We start from the raw sequence: 18376 nt of genomic DNA, 5'->3' as shown, positions 1-18376 counted from the left end.
AGGTTGACACGTGCAGCAAGTCGGGAAGATGACGAAGGCGACCACCCTAGAGAGAAACGTGGAAGATGACGATGACGAAGTCCCCTAGAGATAACACCCGGAGACACCTGCACACAGAGAGAGAGAGAGAGAGAGAGAGAGAGAGAGAGAGAGAGAGAGAGAGAGAGAGAGAGCAAACACAACGAGGGAGGGGAGCAAACAGGAACGCAGTGAGGGAGGCAAGGTAGAGAGCAAGATGACGAAGGCGGCCACCCTAGAGAGAAGCGTGGAAGATGACGATGACGAAGTCCCCTAGAGATAACACCCGGAGACACCTGCACACACACAGAGTGTCACGAGAGAGAGAGAGAGAGAGAGAGAGAGAGAGAGAGAGAGAGAGAGAGAGAGAGAGAGAGAGAGAGACCTCAAACACAGTGATGAGAGAGCAAACACAGCGAGGGAGGGGAGCAAACAGGAACGCAGAGAGGGAGGCAAGGTAGAGAGCAAGGGAGGGTGGCTTGCATGGTTAATGTGGGCGGGCGCAAGTTACATGAACACTTGCATTTTTAATGTCGGCGGGTGCACGGTGGCAGAACCAAGCACAGACACACCGGTTGCATGCCTAATGTCGACGGAAAGATGGCACAATGCCAGGCATGCGGTTGACAAACCTCAAGCTCCAAAAGATGGCGTCACATAGGGCATTAGCCCGGTTAGATATTAGTAGAAGTCTAGTCCTCTAAGCATAGGTGCGATGCACTATGGTCCACATGTATGTACTTCGCTAATTCTTCACACGTGCTTTAATGTATCTAGACTACTATTACCACATTCTAGAAATTTGTTCTCAAAATTTGGCCACGTAGGACTCGAGCTATGCTAGCTATGCCATCCGGACGTGGCGCTCAGCCGACGTGGTATACATTAAATACGAGCATGTGGAAGGAAGGTTGAAGGCTTTCTGGGTTGCTTCTTTGAAGGAAACGAGTCCATCGTCGTCTTCTTTTCCTTCTCTGTACAGCAAGCAAGCATCTCCATAGCATCAGAAACGATCGCCTGTGTTTAGGGTTTTCACGAGCTCTAATTCCTCTTATTGTTTCTTTCATTATCGTCGCAACCAGATTACAGTAAAGGAAGAGGAGAAGGCAACGCCGGGGCTAGGGTTTTTCTGCAAGGCTATAGCTAGGTTTTTTCATTCTATGGTTTGCTGCAGCGCCATAGCTAGAGTTTCTCTTTCAGTTTCTTTCTGAGTGGCCATTTTTTTGAGCAGATCCTGATTGTATGGCGTAGCGTGGATCTTCGGACTGCAAGCGAGGTCGGGGCTCTTCTTGCTCTGTGGAGCGAATGAAGCAGCCAGTTTCTATGCAGGCCCTGTTATGTTTCACAACAGCTTGAATGCATCCCCTCTGCTGCATTGCCCCTGTGCCTTTCGAAGGTGAGGGATCTACCGTACCTTCACCACCACCACCACCAGCATCACCATCGCGATCGGAAGGCTCCAAGATGCCTATGGCCGTGGAAGCGGACGGCATCGTCAAGCATTCCCGAAACTCTGCCTCCAGCAGGAGCCTTCCCCTCTGCGTTCCTTCCACCACAAGTCGCAAGCAGTCTTCCAATGCACTGCAGGAATTAGGGTTAGATCAGACCGTACGCAGGTCTCCCAGCCATGTCTCCAACGGCAAACTGAAAGGCAGCACCACTTCTGATGCATCGTTCAGAACATCAGGAGACTTTCATGAAACCAAGGAGAATCGCATTTCCATCAAGGATTCCAGGGTTACCTGCACTGTAGGGATGAACGTCTCTGGGATTCTGTACAAATGGGTTAATTTTGGTAAAGGTTGGAGGCCAAGATGGTTTGTTCTGCAGGACGGAGTTCTGTCCTACTACAAGGTGCACGGGCCAGATAAGATCACAGTGAATCACAAAGGACAGAAAGGTTTTCGTGTTGTCGGTGACGAGTCAATGCGGTTTTTGAAGAAACGCAGTAATGTGAATGCGGAGGACTCACAGCAGCAGAAAATCTCAGGAGAGTTGCATTTGAAGGTGAGTTTTACATTGAAATCATATCAGAAAATCAAATCTAGCACCACCTTTTTCGTTCCTCCCTCCCCCGGCGCTGCCTCCCATGCATTCCCTCATGGCAAACAAACGGAACTATGGCTAATCACATGATTTTAGGACTTCTCTCGTGCCAAATATACAAAATCCTCATTTATCGCATGTTAGAGCTGTTTCCCATGCCAAATGAACAAAGTCCTCTTGTCACATGTTTTTCAGGTTTCTTCCATTCGCAAAAGCAAATCAGATGATAAGAAGTTCTACATATTCACCGGCACAAAAACATTGCATTTGCGAGCGGAGACTAGAGATGATCGAATGGTCTGGTTAGATTCTCTTCAGGCTGGGAAGGATCTGTTTCCAAAAATTCCCTTGGCCCATGGCCTGAGCTTACCATTTGAAGAGATAACCATCTCAACCAAGAAGCTTAGAGCCCGTCTTATGGAAGAGGGTTTGAGCAGCAATGTGGTGGCTGATTGTGAGAAGATTATGATATCAGAGTTTCTGGAGCTTCAAGATCAACTCAAAGCCTTGCAACAGAATCATGTTAGCTTGATGGACAGGCTGAGATTGCTTGAGGTACAATTGCCATTTAGACCTTGCTGTTCTCTTGCTCCTCATCCTTTCCAGTGCCTTACAAAGGGGAAGTTGCGAAAAAAAGAAAATTTAGAAAGTAGTATTTCACAGCTTATCTGGAAAAATTGGAAGTATACAAAATCATGTTTTGCTAATTTAGTGTTTTGTTAGTCAAACATGTTAAGCAGATTGGCTTATGACCATCTCCAATGATTCATTTCCAGGCTGAGAAGGTGGAGTTGGAGACCACTGTTGTTGATGAGAGCCAGCGGCACGTCCAAGGAGACAAGTCAAGAGGACTAGAGCAGGGAAAAGATTGTGGTAAGAGGAAAATTGCACTATCCTGTTATTTAGGGCATTTTGCACTTGTGTCACAAACCTCATTAGTTTGTTCTGCAATTGCAGAGGGAAGTGCAAGCGATTCTGATGAGGATATTGAGAAACATGATTGTGCAGAGGCAGATACAGACGAAGATGATAATGTATTTTTTGACACAAAAGAGGTCCTTTCATATCGCAGGCACAGCTTTGCAGATTCACTTGGTAGTGCATCTGATTCAGAAGATGCATCCCCGATGGCTACAAGTGGTGCAGATCCCAGCATGGATCTTGTTGGTTTCAACTATCCTCATGTCAAGAGGAGGAAAAGGTTACCTGAACCAAAGGAGAAGGAAAAAGGGGTTAGTTTGTGGTCATTGATTAAAGACAACATTGGCAAGGATCTAACAAGAGTTTGCCTTCCAGTGTACTTCAATGAACCAATTTCTTCTTTGCAAAAATGCTTTGAAGATCTCGAGTATTCATATCTTCTTGATCGAGCCTATGAGTGGGGAAAGCGGGTATGCTTTTTCTCATTGTCGTTTCTTTTAAAGCTTTAGAAATAAAGTGCTGAGTCTAAAGGCAAGTGGACTTTTAGTTTGGGACAGAGCTTTATCCTGTGACCTTTTCTTGTGGATCGCAGGGGAATCCTCTAATGAGGCTACTGCATGTTGCAGCATTTGCCGTGTCTGGATATTCTTCTACAGACAACCGGAATTGTAAGCCTTTTAATCCACTTCTGGGCGAGACCTATGAGGCAGAATTCCCTGATAAGGGTGTCCGCTTTTTTTCTGAAAAGGTATGTTTTTTACTTTTGGGATGTTTCAGTAAGCTCCACTAATTGTAGCCAAAAAAGCTTTAAACATTCTTATCAACATAAGGATTACTAGTTGGAGGTTCCTTGATTGCATTTCTATTTTCAAGGAAAGAGGGTGAGAAGCGGCCACGGGTGTTGTTATGTGCAAGACATGTGCATGCTCATTCCAGGAGCTGATCTCTGATATGCAGCAGGAAAAGACACAGGTTTTGGGCATGAGCCAGGTGCTTTGGTGTGCAAGAGAACCCCGGAGTGGAACAAGAGCTTGTCGGCTGCAGCTGTAGAGCTGGCCGACAATGTTTTCAGGTCGGGTGGAATATTCTGCTGGCGGACAGCAGGTTGGCCAGGTCTCTTGTACCTGAAAAGCCTATAAAAGGCTATGCCAAGATAGTGGTTGAATTCCCTCACTCCTCTAGGGAGTAGGGTCATAGACTAGGGTTTGATTAGGTGTTTTTACCACCTTTTGAGGGGCAGCCATGGGCTAGCCAAGATGTACCTTTTTGTGCTATAGAATATTTTGAATACCGAGCGCTCTCTCTCTCTCTCTCTCTCTCTCTCTCTCTCCCCCTTTATGCGTTTTGTCTCAAGCATGTTCTAAGATGGTGTTTAGGGCTGAAAGAAGACTCCCAGCGCATGTGACATTGGTATCGGAGCTTCAGGCCGATTCTGAGATATCATTGCTGCCTATGTCCCACCCACCCTTACTGTATCGCGCATGGATGAAACCATCGCCCGTGTCGATCTTTTCGTGGAGACCATGCAACATTGTTTGAGCATCAGGCTGAGCAAGGCTAAATACTGATTCAGTCCCAAATGAAGGTGCACAGTCCAAGGAAAGGAACACAAGACATGGAAGAAATTCCCAGGAGGTTGGTTGGTGGTGTTCCACAACACCCAAGGGGAATGGCAGTCTTGTGAGTTGGGTGCCACTTGGGGCACACTAGGGAAGGCTTTCAGGCAACGGTTCCAAGGGAGGATGATCCTCCAAGGGGTGGAGTGAGAGTGCCAGACTCAATACTCAGGAAAAGAAGACTAGAGAGAGTGTTTAGGGACAGGGCATGAAGGGAAAAGGGACAGGATGGATAGATCTTCATTAGAGTTAAGAGTGGATTTGGAGATCGGGCATGGTTTTTCCAGTGAAAAGGTTGCGAGGAAGGGAAGGTTGACAGGTTTGGGACTCCGTGAGTAGACAATGGGATGATGACAGTCATCCAAGAACAGAAATTGGAATCCCGTCATCCAGTTTAGTAGAGGGGGATGTCATGTGCAAGACATGTGCAGTTCATTCCAGGAGCTGATCTCTGAGAGGCATAGTGGCACCCGGTTTGCGCACCGCCGCACCGCCTTGGAGGTACGGTATAGTACGGATCCGTATGTTGGCGGTACAGTCGACTGAGATTCGATTGGTTTTTTTCCGTTTTAAAACTATTTTTTGGCTGTTTGTTGACCATTTTTTAACGCCGTTTTTGGACCATTTGGAGAGCCGTTTCTTGGGCGTTTTTTTGGGGCCTCTCCCTATTATCTATATAACAGCCCCTCCCCCAACCCCATCCTTACAAGCGCTCATTACTCAACCCTCCCCTCACAAGTGCTCATTGCTCAAGTCTATCCTCTCCCTTGAGCTCTCCTTTAAGGCTCAAGCCTTTCTCCCCTCTAGGCTTTCTCAAGCCTCTCCCTCTTCCTCAAGGCTCAAGCCTCCCCCTCAAGGCTGAAGCCTCTTCCTCTCTCTCAACTTTCAAGCCTCCTCCTCTTCCTCAAGCCCCTCCTTGCTTCTCCCTCTCTCTCTCTCTTTCTCAAGCCTCTCCCTCCCTCTCCCTTTCCTTCTTCCTCTCTCCTCTTTCACCATGAGAGAAAAGCATGAAGTCTTTACTTTGCATGCCATTACCCATGAGAAGAACGAGGGGAAGTTGGGGACATGGAAGTGGACTTGTAAGTATTGTGGCAAGGCCTACACTGTTGGGGTAAAGGCGTTATGCCCACCCTTATAGTGTGTACAAGCCCATAAGTTATAGTACATAGTACACTTAGTACTTTTAATGTACTAAGTGCACTATGTGTACTAGTGCAATATACATGTGTGATAGGGGAGTCACACACTCATGCTTTTCATGAGTTGACTTATCCCCACAACTCTCTCTCTCTCTCCCTTGCTTCTCTGTGTATGTCTCCCATGAATGAACTCTAAACCCTAATTGACAGGTTTCTCCCCATCAACTGGTATCAGAGCAAGGTCTTCCCTCCCTCTTCCCTCTTCCTGCCTCTGTGTGAGCTGCTGGTCGTTTTTTCTTCTGTGTGAGCCTATCAGATTCGCAGCAAGGCCTGGCTGAGGCAGCACACGACCATACTCAGGCCTGGCTGTAGCGTGGCTGGGGCAGCCACTTCTGCATACGAGCACGTGGCACAAGGCTTGGCGAAGACTAGCGCTGCTGGTGGAGATAGCGCTGGGCGTACTGGCGCTAGGCGTATTAACCACTTCAGCGTGGAGCGAAGAAGGCGCCAGGGCGAGCGTTGAGTGTTCGCAGCCAACGAAGGCTTTCATGCGTCAACGTGGAGCGAACACAAGGTGGCGCTCATAAGCGTGCGAATCAGTAAGCATGGTGGCGCCGGCCATAAGCGTGCGAATCAGTAAGCATGGTGCGGTGAGCGTGGAGCGTGGAGCACTGGCAGCAAGGCTAGTAGGCCCCGGCGCCAGTCAACTCGCGTAGCCAACCCGTAGCGTCGTCAACAGTACAGACGAGCGCCTGTAATCAGCAACGAGCACTCGTCATCTGGCAGAGAAGGGTCCTTCAAGACCGCTGGGCTGGAGTCTCAGAGCTGAATGAAAGCCTTCTGCACAAGGCTTGGCAAGACTCCCTTGTGTCCACCTGCACAGAAGCTTGCAAGCAGCAGCATCAACAGCAAAATCGACGCTCTCCTTTCCTGCAAGAAAAATCAGTAATTTCAGAGGTATTTTTGCTTCAATTTTGCGAATTTCTTATCAATTCAAGCAATTGAGCAGGTACAGGTGCCCAAATTGCTCAATTTTGAGCAAAATTGGCAAAATTGGGTGACATTGGTCACAATCAGGAAAAATTTGCAGGAAATTGGTCAAATCAGGATCAATTTGCAGGAAATTGGATGTCGAAATTTGGGGCTTTTGATGTAATTGTGCAATTAAACACTCATACATGCTGTATGATGTGAAAAATCGCACATTTGGGCAAAATCGCAGCAAATTGCAGCAAATTGCAGTGCAAATCAAGGGGCTTTTGTGCCGATTGAGTTGATTTGCATGCAGGCAATCGCATTTGATGCTGTGGATAATGTGCTGATGCCTTACAAGCACTCAATGTGCCTGTAAATCAAGGGGCTTTCATGTATTTGATGTATATGTGGCCAGGGGGAAGCATCGTGAACACTCTGGATGCCTTCATGTGCGCCAATGTACCATGCATGATCAGAAATTGATCTCAAATCAAGGGGCTTTTCAAGTTTGTATGCTTGTTGAGCTTGGCAAAGCAGCAGGCGAGACTTTTATGCCTTGAATCCTCAAAAATCAGCTTGCAGTCAAGGGGCTTTTGCCCAATTTCTGTTCGGGACTGTTTTATGCAGTGTACAGGACTGTAAAAGTCTGATTTTCACTCATTTGGACAGCCAGGAGAGCATTTATTGCTATTGTACCTGCTGGTACAGATTTGGCACAGCTTTGTGCATGTTTTGACATGGCTGTACACTGTTTTGAGTGATCAAAAGGTTCAAATTCAGCTGCTGAAATTGCCGGTACAGGTTTGGTACATCATTTGTAAGCACTTAGTACTGCTGTACAGTACTTTGGAAGGGCAAAAGAGCACATTCAAGGTGCTGTCCAAAATCTGCAGCAACCAGATTTTGGTGTTTTCATCACAAAAAGTGGGAGAAAAGTTGCATTCTTGCTTCCGCAGTAAGAGATAAAGCTTGGGAGAACATTTGTGAGCACTTTGTGTGCTTTGGGTGCAGTGTTTGCACATCTTTTGGGTGCAGTGTTTGCACATTTGCAGGGAGTCAGGCATTACAGGTTGCATTTTGCTATGGCAACCACAGGTGAGAGCTCTTCATTGCTTCACATCAAGAAGCTTGAAGGCTCGCATAACTATGATATTTGGCAAACCCAGTGCTACAATGTGTTGCTTCAGAAAAAGCAGCACAAACCTATCAAAGAAAGGGGTGTGATGCCCGCTTCTCTTACAGCTGAAGAGTGGGAAGATATGGATGAGCTGGCAAGATCTACTATCATGTTGTCTGTGTCAGACTCATTACTTTTCAGCATTCGTGAAGAGAAGACAGCTTGGGGAATGTGGCAGAGATTGCAGGACTTGTATGCCCAACAAAGTGCCTCAAGCAAAGTGTATTGGTTGAAGAAACTCATAGGTCTTCAGATGAAGGAAGGGGCTTCTATGACAGCCCATCTCAATGAGTTTAATGGTATTGTCAGCCAGGTCATCAATCAAAAGTTGGCGATGGACGATGAGTTCAAAGCCACCTTTTTGTTATGCACTTTGCCAGAGAGTTGGGACACATTTAGGACAGCCACTAGCAATTCGAATGCTATGCTGTCATATGCAGATGTTGAGGGTGCTCTTCTTCAAGAAGAGATGAACAGGAAAAACAACTCTGTTGGCAAGTCTAATGCAATGAATGCACGTGGGAGATCCCAGCAAAGGGGGAAAAGCCAAGAAAGGGGAAGGAGCAAGTCTCGCTCCAAAAAGGATTTGGAATGCCATTATTGTGGCAAAAAGGGACACATCAAAAAGCAATGCTACAAATGGAAAAATGATCAAAAGGAAAAGGGAAAAGGCAAAGACAAAGAGAAGGATGAAGCCAAAGATGTAAAGCCAAAGGGCAAAAGTGGAGTCAAGATCGAAGAAATCAATGTGTCACATGCAGGTGGCAGTGAGGATGAGGTCCTCTTTACGTCTTCACTTGATGCCCATTCACTTCTTACAGGTGGTCATGGTATGCACTCATGGATCATTGATTCAGGTGCCTCCTTTCATGTCACAGGTTGCAGAGACTTGTTTGTCAGGTACACTGCTGGCAATGAAGGAGTGGTTTATTTGGGTGATAACCATGCATGCAAGATACTTGGCAGAGGTGATGTGAGACTTGTGTTTTCAGATGGCTCACAGCTTATGCTCCATGATGTCAGGCATGTGCCTGAGATCAAGAAGAATCTGCTTTCTACTGGACAGCTTGATGATGCTGATTATGTTACCACATTTGGTAGTGGAAAGTGGAAGATTAGTAAGGGCTCACTGGTTGTTGCCAGAGGCTCTAAGGTGGACACTCTTTATTTCATGCATGCAGGTGTTTGTCACCATGCTAATGTAAATGCAACCGAGCTGCCGGAAATTTCTATGTGGCATAGCCGGTTGGGACACATGAGTGTCAAAGGAATGGAGCAATTGTCTCGTTTGGGTTACTTGCCTTCTCTAAAGTTTTCAAGTTTTCAGTTTTGTGAGCATTGTATATATGGTAGGCAACTACAGTGCCCCCACAAGAAAGCTCTTGGACAGAAAGATGCTCAGTTAGAGCTTGTGCATACAGATGTATGTGAGATGCCTCAGCTTTCTTTGGGAGGGGCAAAATATTTTGTGTCTTTTATTGATGATGCCACACGCAAGGTGTGGGTCTATCCTCTTCGCTTGAAGAGTGATACATTCTCAGTGTTTGAGAAGTTTGTTGCTCTTGTTGAGAATCAAACTGGCAAAACACTGAAGGCTTTGCGTTCCGACAATGGTGGAGAGTATACGTCCAAACAGTTTCAGGACTTTTGTGATGCTAAAGGCATCAAGAGGGAGCTCTCTACTCCTTATGATCCTCCACAAAACGGGACAGCAGAGAGGATGAACAGGACCATACAGGAGAAGGTCCGTTCTATGTTGTCACATGCTGCATTACCTCATGGTTTTTGGGCTGAAGCTGTTATGACAGCCGTTCACCTTATAAACAGGTCACCTAACACGAGGCTTGGTGGGAAAGTGCCAGAAGAAGTATGGACAGGGAAGCCTCCGTCATACAAGCACTTGAGAGTGTTTGGTTGCGTTGCGTACGTGCACATACGCAGGGAAATGCGCACCAAACTTGATCCTAAGTCTCATAAATGTATATTCCTAGGATATGGTGACAGAGGTGAAATGGGGTATAGACTTTGGGATCCCATGAATAGAAAGATCATTCGCAGCAATGATGTCATTTTTGATGAAACATGCATGTATAAGGAGCCTGCAAGGCAACAGGAGCCTGGCAGAGTCATCTTTGATGATGATGGACATCATGGACAACAACAAAGGGCTGTAAATCAGCCATTACAGCAGGAAAACCAGCCCTTAAATGGTGCTGAAAATGGTCCAAATGGACAGCCAGATATGGCAGAAGATATCCCTATGGATATACCACAGTTGGAGGAGATACCGGGCATGATTTTTCAGCCTTATGGCATGGAACAGGAGCCACCAATGGGTGATATGCAGGCTGGACAGCAACCTGCAAATGATGGTCATTGGGTACGGAGGTCCACTAGACCCTCCAGAGCCCCTGACAGGTTTGTTCCAGGGGTTGACTATTTGATGCTTACTGACTGTGGGGAGCCCTCATGTTACAAAGAGGCTTTACAGAGGGCAGACAAAGCTCTATGGGAGCGTGCCATGAAGTCAGAGATGGATTCTCTGCATAAAAATGGAACATGGAAGTTGGTGCCTTTGCCTGCAGGCAAGAAGGTTTTGCCATGCAAGTGGGTATACAGGCTCAAAGTTGCATCAGATGCTAAGCCAAGATACAAAGCCAGGTTAGTGGCTAAGGGCTTCAAGCAGGAATATGGTGTGGACTTTGATGAGATCTTCTCTCCAGTGGTCAAAATGACCACACTTAGAGCTGTGTTGGCTTTGGTTGCGCATGATGATCTGGACTTGATTCAGATGGATGTGAAGACTGCTTTTCTTCACGGTGATCTCCATGAGGAGATATATATGCAGCAGCCAGAGGGTTATGCAGTAAGTGGAAAGGAGAAGCTTGTATGCAAGCTGAAAAAGAGTCTTTATGGGCTCAAACAGGCACCAAGAGAATGGTATCATAAATTTGATACATTCATGAAATCTCAGAAATTCAGGAGAAGTGACATAGATCACTGCTTGTACACCAAGAAAGCCTTGGATGGCAGTCTATTGATTCTCATTTTGTATGTTGATGATATGTTGATTGCCGGGAAATCTCGTAAAGAGATGGATGCTTTGAAGCAGAGGCTGCATCAAACCTTTGATATGAAGGATTTGGGTGATGCTAATCACATCTTGGGTATGCGGATACTTCGGGACAGAAATCAGCATGTGCTGTATTTGTCTCAGAAGGAATACATTGGCAAAGTCTTGCAGAGGTTCAATATGGACGGGGGGAAGAAAGCTAGTACTCCTTTGCCTCCATATGTGAAACTCAGTGCTATGGACAGCCCACAGTCGGATAGTGACAGGGCTGATATGGCCAAGATTCCGTATGCTTCAGCTTGTGGCAGTCTCATGTATGCCATGGTTGCTACTAGGCTGGACATTGCATTTGCAGTGGGAGTGGTTTCTAGATACATGGCCAACCCTGGCAAGAAGCATTGGGAAGCAGTGAAAGGTGTCATGAGATACCTGAAGGGCACACAGGATTTGTGCATTTGCTTTGGCAAACAGGATGCATTAGTGCATGGTTACACGGATTCGGATTATGCCGGTCATCCAGATAACCGGAAGTCTACTACCGGTTATGTGTTTACATTCACAGGAGGTGCTGTGTCATGGATATCCAGGATGCAGAAGTGCACAGCCTTATCTACTACAGAGGCCGAGTATATTGCAGCCACAGAGGCTTGCAAGGAGGCATTATGGCTATCTCGGTTAGTGGTTGATTTGGGCTATACAGGGGATATTCCATTGTTGTATTGTGACAGTCAGAGTGCCATTCAGTTGGCAAAGAACCCTGTTTTTCATGCAAAGACGAAGCATGTGGATGTGAAGTATCACTTCATAAGAGAGGTGATAGAGAACAAGCAAATTCAGCTTGTTAAGATTCACACGGATGACAACCCGGCTGATCTGTTGACGAAGAGTTTGCCTCCGGAGCGGTTTGCTCATTGCAGACACTTGATGGGCATTGGATGAGGCCAGTTTCAGCCTTGATATGGCCTTGTATATTATCATGTACATGCTGATTTTTTCTTTTCCTTTACTTAAGGGCACTTTGCCTTTAAGTGGGAGGTTGTTGGGGTAAAGGCGTTATGCCCACCCTTATAGTGTGTACAAGCCCATAAGTTATAGTACATAGTACACTTAGTACTTTTAATGTACTAAGTGCACTATGTGTACTAGTGCAATATACATGTGTGATAGGGGAGTCACACACTCATGCTTTTCATGAGTTGACTTATCCCCACAACTCTCTCTCTCTCTCCCTTGCTTCTCTGTGTATGTCTCCCATGAATGAACTCTAAACCCTAATTGACAGGTTTCTCCCCATCATACACTAGTAGTGCCACAAGGCTTCTTGCACATCTCTCCAAGATGGGGGGGCAAATTGCACCTTGCAAGATGATCTCTCAAGACATTTCTGATGGCAGTGTGAAGAAGTACTCCTTTCTTGGCAAAGCAAGTGATAGTGGAAGAGTCTTCCCCGTCGATGTCGCCGCTCAAGACGAAGTCATCTCGCCGACAAAGATGACATCCTCCTCATCTGTAACACGCGGAAGCTCTGGGAGTCTTCTTTCAGTCCTAAACACTACTGGAAACATGCTGATGCAAAACACAGGCACGCCTAGCGGCCTGTTCCGTGACCACATCCTCCGTGCTGCCGCTATTAAACAAGACGACGACTCTCTGGCCACCTATGTAGCCAAAGGACTTGAGCAATTCGTTGCGCTCATACTCCTGGTCATGGGCGTCCTTTTGCTTATCTTCGAGCTCCCGGCTAATAATTGCTCCAACTGAAGCACTGGGGTTTGAAGAAGTAGGGGTAGCCGCTGGGGAGCTGAGCTCACCACGGAAGTTGTGGAGGTGGCGGGCTTTGGAGGCTTCTTAGGACAATCCCGAGAAGTATGTCCTTTTGTATAACAAAAGAAACATCTACCCTCCTCCTTGTACCGAGAAAGTTCCTCAGCACTTAAGGCTCTGTCCTGGGGAAGACCCCGTCTGGTTCTGGCCTTTACCTCCCGAGGCGGTAGCCCTAGGAGAAACCGGCTGGGAAGTCTTGGGCTTGCCACCATTATGTTTCATTTCTGCACTCTGCGCAAGCGAGAGTGCGTCCTCAAAGGTGGCTGGCCTAAACATACGCACCTCCCATTGGATATGCGTGTCTAGGCCATACAAAAACTGCCCTTTCTTGTCCGTATCAGATAAGCCTAATTGCAGACATATAGTCGAAATTCTATTGGCAAACTGAAGGATTGGTTGCGCGTTTTGATGCGCTTCCCTGAACTCATCTTCGAGTCGCTCAAGGTAGTGGGGCGGTAGAAACTGTTGCTTAAGGTCGCGGACAAACTTGTCCCACACATAAGCTGCCAGACCTAATCTGGTGTGGGCATGAGCCCATTGAGTCCACCAAGGAATGGCCTCATCTTCCTAGTACCAACTAGCTAAGATCACTCTGTCAGTATTTGTTTTTCTAACTGCGGCAAAGTAAGCTTCAAATTGATGTAACCATGAATAGAGAGTTGTGGGATCGAGTTTACCATTATGCTTATTGAAGTTCATTTTCTCGGGAAAATGATTCGAGGGCGCCGCCAGTGTCAATCTGGCGTCCAATGCTTTGAGGTAATGCTCGTGTTCCACGCGTCGCATGGCTTCGTCTTATCGTTGTCGGATCTCCAATGCACGCATCTGCAACTCAAGCAAAGAGCTTGGCTGCGGCTATGACCCCGCGAGAGGGTCCTTGTGACGAGGATCTGGAATCTGGGATACGGAAGGAGAGGGAGGAGAAGATGGAAAATGCGACGCTTGTGCCTTCTGCTCATCCAACTTGGTCGTCTGGTCTACGATTGCTCGCATCATCTGCTGGAACATGTCTATTGTAACACTCAAGCCTGGTGCCCTAGCTGGGCTGCCTGGTGCACTTTGGTCCCATGGTTCTTGGTCTCTCTCGTCGTTGAAGCTCGCCATAGCAGGAAAATGCACTTCCTTTCCGGAACGCAATCTGACCATCCACTATCTGTGTGGGAGACGTTCGGAGGCTGAAAACCAACCGTCTTTTGAGGGAAAGGAGTCGCTCCGAAAGGGGCAGTCCACCGGCGTCTAAAAACTAACCACACGAGCGAAAAAAAATTCTGGTTTCTTTGCTGAATCTTTGTACTTGAAGTAGGCTCTGATATCACTGTAACATGCGGAAGCTTCGGAGAAGAATCGGTAACTTCAATACTCAGAATTTAGCAAGCTTCGGAGAAGAATCGGTAACTTCAATACTCAGAATTTAGCACTCTTTTCGCGACGGAAATTAACGCACAAACTGAAAGGAGATGTGCAGAAAATAGAGAGAGGGAGAGATGGAGAGGACACAGTACTGGGTCCCAATTACCCTCTATAGGGCCCCCACCACGGATAGTGTATTTGCTTTACTAGAATGATGTGAATCTGAAAAGAAAATACAGAATTCTTGACCTTTCTTGGCTGGGAAATCCCTGCCCTTGACCTGCAATACTCCACCCCTTTGCTTAGCAACTCCCTTGGCTTGTCTAGCCCTTGTTTTGCTCGAGCTCATGGAGAATAATGAGATGAATGAATGGGATTGTGGGCTAGGCTATTTATACTACCCAACATGAGTAGTCGGCCAGTATAAATCTAGGTGGCCAGCTTTAAATGTCCCACGATTGTGAAAATACAGCAATAAATGCTGAATTAAATCCCGTAAAATGCTGGGTTTTTCCCTAACAGGTTGTAAGGTGATGCGCCTGATTCCAAAGGGTTGGGCACAGCCTTTGCACACATTCCAAGGGCTGGGCAGCCTGTATGGGCTGCCCCATACTTGCCCTACAGCCATGTAAAGGCTGTAACCTGTTGGAATGTGCCTTAATCTTGCCCTAGGGCTGTCCTACAGCCCCTCCATGGCTGGTGGATTCAGCTTGGGCCTTCTTGGCCCTCATGGGGGTGGTTCCACACCATTCCCGTGCCCACACTAAGATCCGGGGTAGCCCTATGGGCTGGCCCCTTGTTCTAAACACTAACTACTCAGTGATCTGGCATCCGGTACCATACCAGATACACAGAATCACTGACATCATTCTAGAGGGAGACTCACAGCGCGGACTGGCACTGTTTCATGTGCAGGATAGTGCACACCTGACCTTAGACTCTTGTGCAGGACAATGCACACCTGACCTCGGACAACTGAGATGGATCCCTGGTTGACTCATCCCGGACTGGGCTCACATGGGACCAGTTCACCATCCGGCTCCATACATCAAGGCTAGTGTGACGAGGGTGTCAAAAAGCCAACCCTTCGTCCTGGGCTCTTGGAAATGTGCCTGGAAGCACTGCCGCTCAAGTAAGCTCAAGGCTGCATATCCCCGCGTCACTTTGGCATGTGCTGTGGGAATCATGGTAAAGCGTGGGCCACTGAAAGTGCACCAAGGTAGACATAGGATGAGACAATCTCCACAGGATCCCCTCTATATGTGAAGCTCAATCTGGCCTTGGGGGCCTGAGCAAGGGTGGGCGGGAAAAGAGAAGCGGGAAAAGAGTATGAACAGGCGCAGTCTGACAAGGGAGGTGGGGCAAGGGCGCCTGTGCGCTGGAAACTGGGAGGCGGAAGCAGGGCCAGCAGCGCGCATCGCGAACAGAGGAGGGGGGCAGCCTGACGAGCAGAGAGCAGCGCAGCCTGACAAGGGAGGTGGGGCAAGGGCGCCTGTGTGCTAGAAACTGGGAGGTGGAAGCAGGGCCAGCAGCACGCAGCGCGAGCAGAGGAGGGGGGCAGCCTGACAAGGGAGGTGGGGCTAGGGCGCCTGTGCGCTGGAAACTGGGAGGCGGAAGCAGGGCCACCAGCGCGCAGCGCGAACAGAGGAGGGGGGGGGCTGCGCACCTTCACGCCATGAGAGAGAGAGAGAGAGAGAGAGAGAGAGAGAGAGAGAGTCCAATCTATTCCTTCTTGCAATTTAGCTATCTTTGAGGTTGAGCGTGTATCTCTTCTTTTCTGCAGGTCAGTCATCACCCAATGATTGTTGCTTGCCATTGTGTTGGAGAAGGCTGGAAGTTCTGGGGTGACAGCACTGTAAAAAGTAAATTTTGGGGTCAGTCAATACAATTGGATCCTGTTGGCATTTTAACTCTAGAGTTTGAGGATGGTGAAGTTTTCCAGTGGAGCAAGGTTAGTTTTATTTACTTGGAACCTGTTTGATTAGATTTTGCGTAGGCTTTCTAGGAAGTTTTAAGATGTTTTTTTGGAGCAGCAGGTGTTAATTAAATTAACAAAGAGCTTCCAGATTTATTATGCTGGTTTTGGTTTTGTATTACATTCCTAGAAGTTTCCTTGTGAAGATAACTGGAAGGATGGGCAGAAAATGGTATTGGTAGCGCAAATGGCCCATACGTCAAAATAGAGTGGTTGCTTGATGCATCTTGTACAAAGAATAACATGAATCTCTGTCAGGTTACCACATCAATCTATAATCTCATCCTGGGCAAGCTCTATTGTGATCATTATGGAACTATGCGCATCCAGGGGAATCGGGAGCTTTCTTGTAGATTAAAGTTCAAAGAGCAATCCATTATTGACCGTAATCCTCACCAGGTACTTGCCTGAAAACGGAAGCTGTACATGTGGATGTGGCTCCCCTTGCTTATGGTTTCTGACATGACTGAATCGCTCTTGCAACAATATATTTTGCAGGTCCAAGGTTTTGTGCATGATAAGAGTGGACAGAAACTAGCATCCCTTTTAGGAAAATGGGATGAGAGCATGTACTATGTAAACGGGGATTTAGCTGCAAAACCCAAAGGCTATGATCCCATGACAGAGGCTGTGTTGTTGTGGGAATGCAGCAAGCCATCAAAGTTCTCAACTAGATATAACTTAACATCTTTCGCAATAACACTGAACGAGCTTACTCCTGGACTGAAGGTAAAGTTTCTTGACATTGTGGTTGTCACTGGTTGTCCAGCGGACACAGTTTATGTTTGCGCATGTGTACAAAGCCTACAGAGTTAAGGGGTGTGCTTTTGGGTTGATTTGACTGGTAGTTTATATGGTGACACTCTTCAGGAAAAGTTACCACCAACAGATTCGCGGTTGAGGCCTGATCAGCGTCATTTGGAAAATGGTGAATATGATGAGGCTTTTGCAGAAAAGTTACGATTGGAAGAGAAACAACGAATGGTGAGTATGGAGTGTTTTGGCTGCAGTAAGAGCATCACATAAGTTAGGTTACAGCTACAGACTGATTTGATTGCCTTCTGCAGGCTCGGAAACTGCAAGAAAGAGGATGGCAACCTCGCTGGTTTCACAAGGAAAAAGGTAAGGATACTTACCAATACATTGGTGGGTATTGGGAGGCAAGGAGTAAAAGCCACTGGGCTTCATGTCCAGATATTTTTGGTCCAGGGTTGCCTGAGCTTCCACAAGAATAACAAAGCTTTGGTTCAAGGGTAAATATAAATACTATTACAGTGATGGTACTTGGGAGTTGAAAAGTCAATCAACTGAATAGAACTGCTGGTCCAAGCTTGAATCCAGTTTGTCGTGGAAACACATTTGGAGAGATGACAAATCACTACCCTTCTTTGTGAAATTTTACATCTGCATGGTATGTGCCAATTGCAAGCTAGTAATTCTTACATGAATAAGAGAGGGCCTGGGATGCAACCCATAGATTTACTTAATTTTTGTTGTTCATCCAAAGGATGAACGTGTTTAGTATTTGTGAACAACTGCAGTGCCCGTTTTTCAGTATGTTAAGTCAGGATCAGCAAGTCAGGAACAGCATTTGAAGGTTTGATTTATATGCTTGCTCTAGATTGATGGAGCATTTGAATTCTCCAAGGAAATTCCCTGGAGTTTGTACAAGTGGGGCATTGAAGGATGAGGATGTCAAATATGAAGGTTACGTCGTATATGAATGAACTCAATTCAATCTTGGGTTTTCCGAGTTTGTCATATGTTGAGATGTGCATCAGCTATATGTATATGGGTTAGTTTGCTTTGAGCAAATTATGGCTTGGCTCTCCAGAAAGGATAAGCTTGAGAGGGAGATTGTGTGTGGTGCTGTTCAGTGGGCTTGCCCTGCAAAATGTTTGCTTCTTGGTAAGGACTATCGCAATCCACTCTCCCTCCATGGTGCTCTTTTTTTGATGCTGTAAAGTCATGGTCGTCTCAAAAGACTCTGTGTGAAGCCCTGGACATGCATGAACAAGAGGTGACGAGCTTGGGCACTGCTATCATATTCTTACATTTCAGCATGTTAGTTTCTTGATTCAATCTTTCCCTTCCCTTCTTCACCGTTCCACTGTTCTACACACAATCATAACGAGCAAAAGGCCCAAGCTTTTAGCTTACCGTGTATATAAAAAACACCAATTTTAAGATGTGATCTAATGGGGTGATGCGGAAGAAAAATCTAAATTATTTTAGTGGCAAAATTCTGACTGTAGCTTGAAA

At 46.7% G+C, this 18376-nt stretch overlaps 1 protein-coding gene across 2 annotated transcripts; it reads left to right on the top strand.

Moving 5' to 3' along the window:
* Positions 1-893: 893 nt before the first annotated feature.
* On the top strand, positions 894-17830 carry LOC147617925 (oxysterol-binding protein-related protein 1A-like). Of its 2 annotated transcripts, XM_086776187.1 has the most exons (10): positions 894-2025; positions 2260-2619; positions 2841-2937; positions 3022-3455; positions 3578-3733; positions 15923-16090; positions 16373-16513; positions 16613-16843; positions 16985-17098; positions 17182-17830. In XM_086776187.1, the coding sequence occupies exons 1-10, from the start codon at positions 1375-1377 to the stop codon at positions 17347-17349; spliced, it is 2520 nt and encodes an 839-aa protein (XP_086632313.1). In that variant the 5' UTR covers positions 894-1374; the 3' UTR covers positions 17350-17830. The 2 variants fall into 2 exon arrangements, with proteins under 2 accessions (XP_086632313.1, XP_086632312.1); XM_086776186.1 differs by having other exon boundaries at positions 931-2025; positions 2841-3455.
* The last annotated feature ends 546 nt before the right edge of the window (positions 17831-18376 follow it).

This window comes from Cibotium barometz, chromosome 36 (genome assembly GCF_041138505.1).
Source record: "Cibotium barometz isolate CiBa-2024 chromosome 36, ASM4113850v1, whole genome shotgun sequence".
NCBI lineage: Eukaryota > Viridiplantae > Streptophyta > Polypodiopsida > Cyatheales > Cibotiaceae > Cibotium > Cibotium barometz.
This window is presented reverse-complemented; position numbering and strand designations above follow the sequence as displayed.

What these genes read in the sequence shown, in the direction of transcription:
- LOC147617925 (XM_086776186.1), top strand. Translation starts at nt 1,375, where the DNA reads ATGCATCCCCTCTGCTGCATTGCCCCTGTGCCTTTCGAAGGTGAGGGA. An exon ending in TCCGCTTTTTTTCTGAAAAG is followed by an intron (nt 3,734 to 15,922) that starts GTATGTTTTTTA and finishes TCTTTTCTGCAG; the next exon opens with GTCAGTCATCACCCAATGAT. An exon ending in AGCTTACTCCTGGACTGAAG is followed by an intron (nt 16,844 to 16,984) that starts GTAAAGTTTCTT and finishes GACACTCTTCAG; the next exon opens with GAAAAGTTACCACCAACAGA.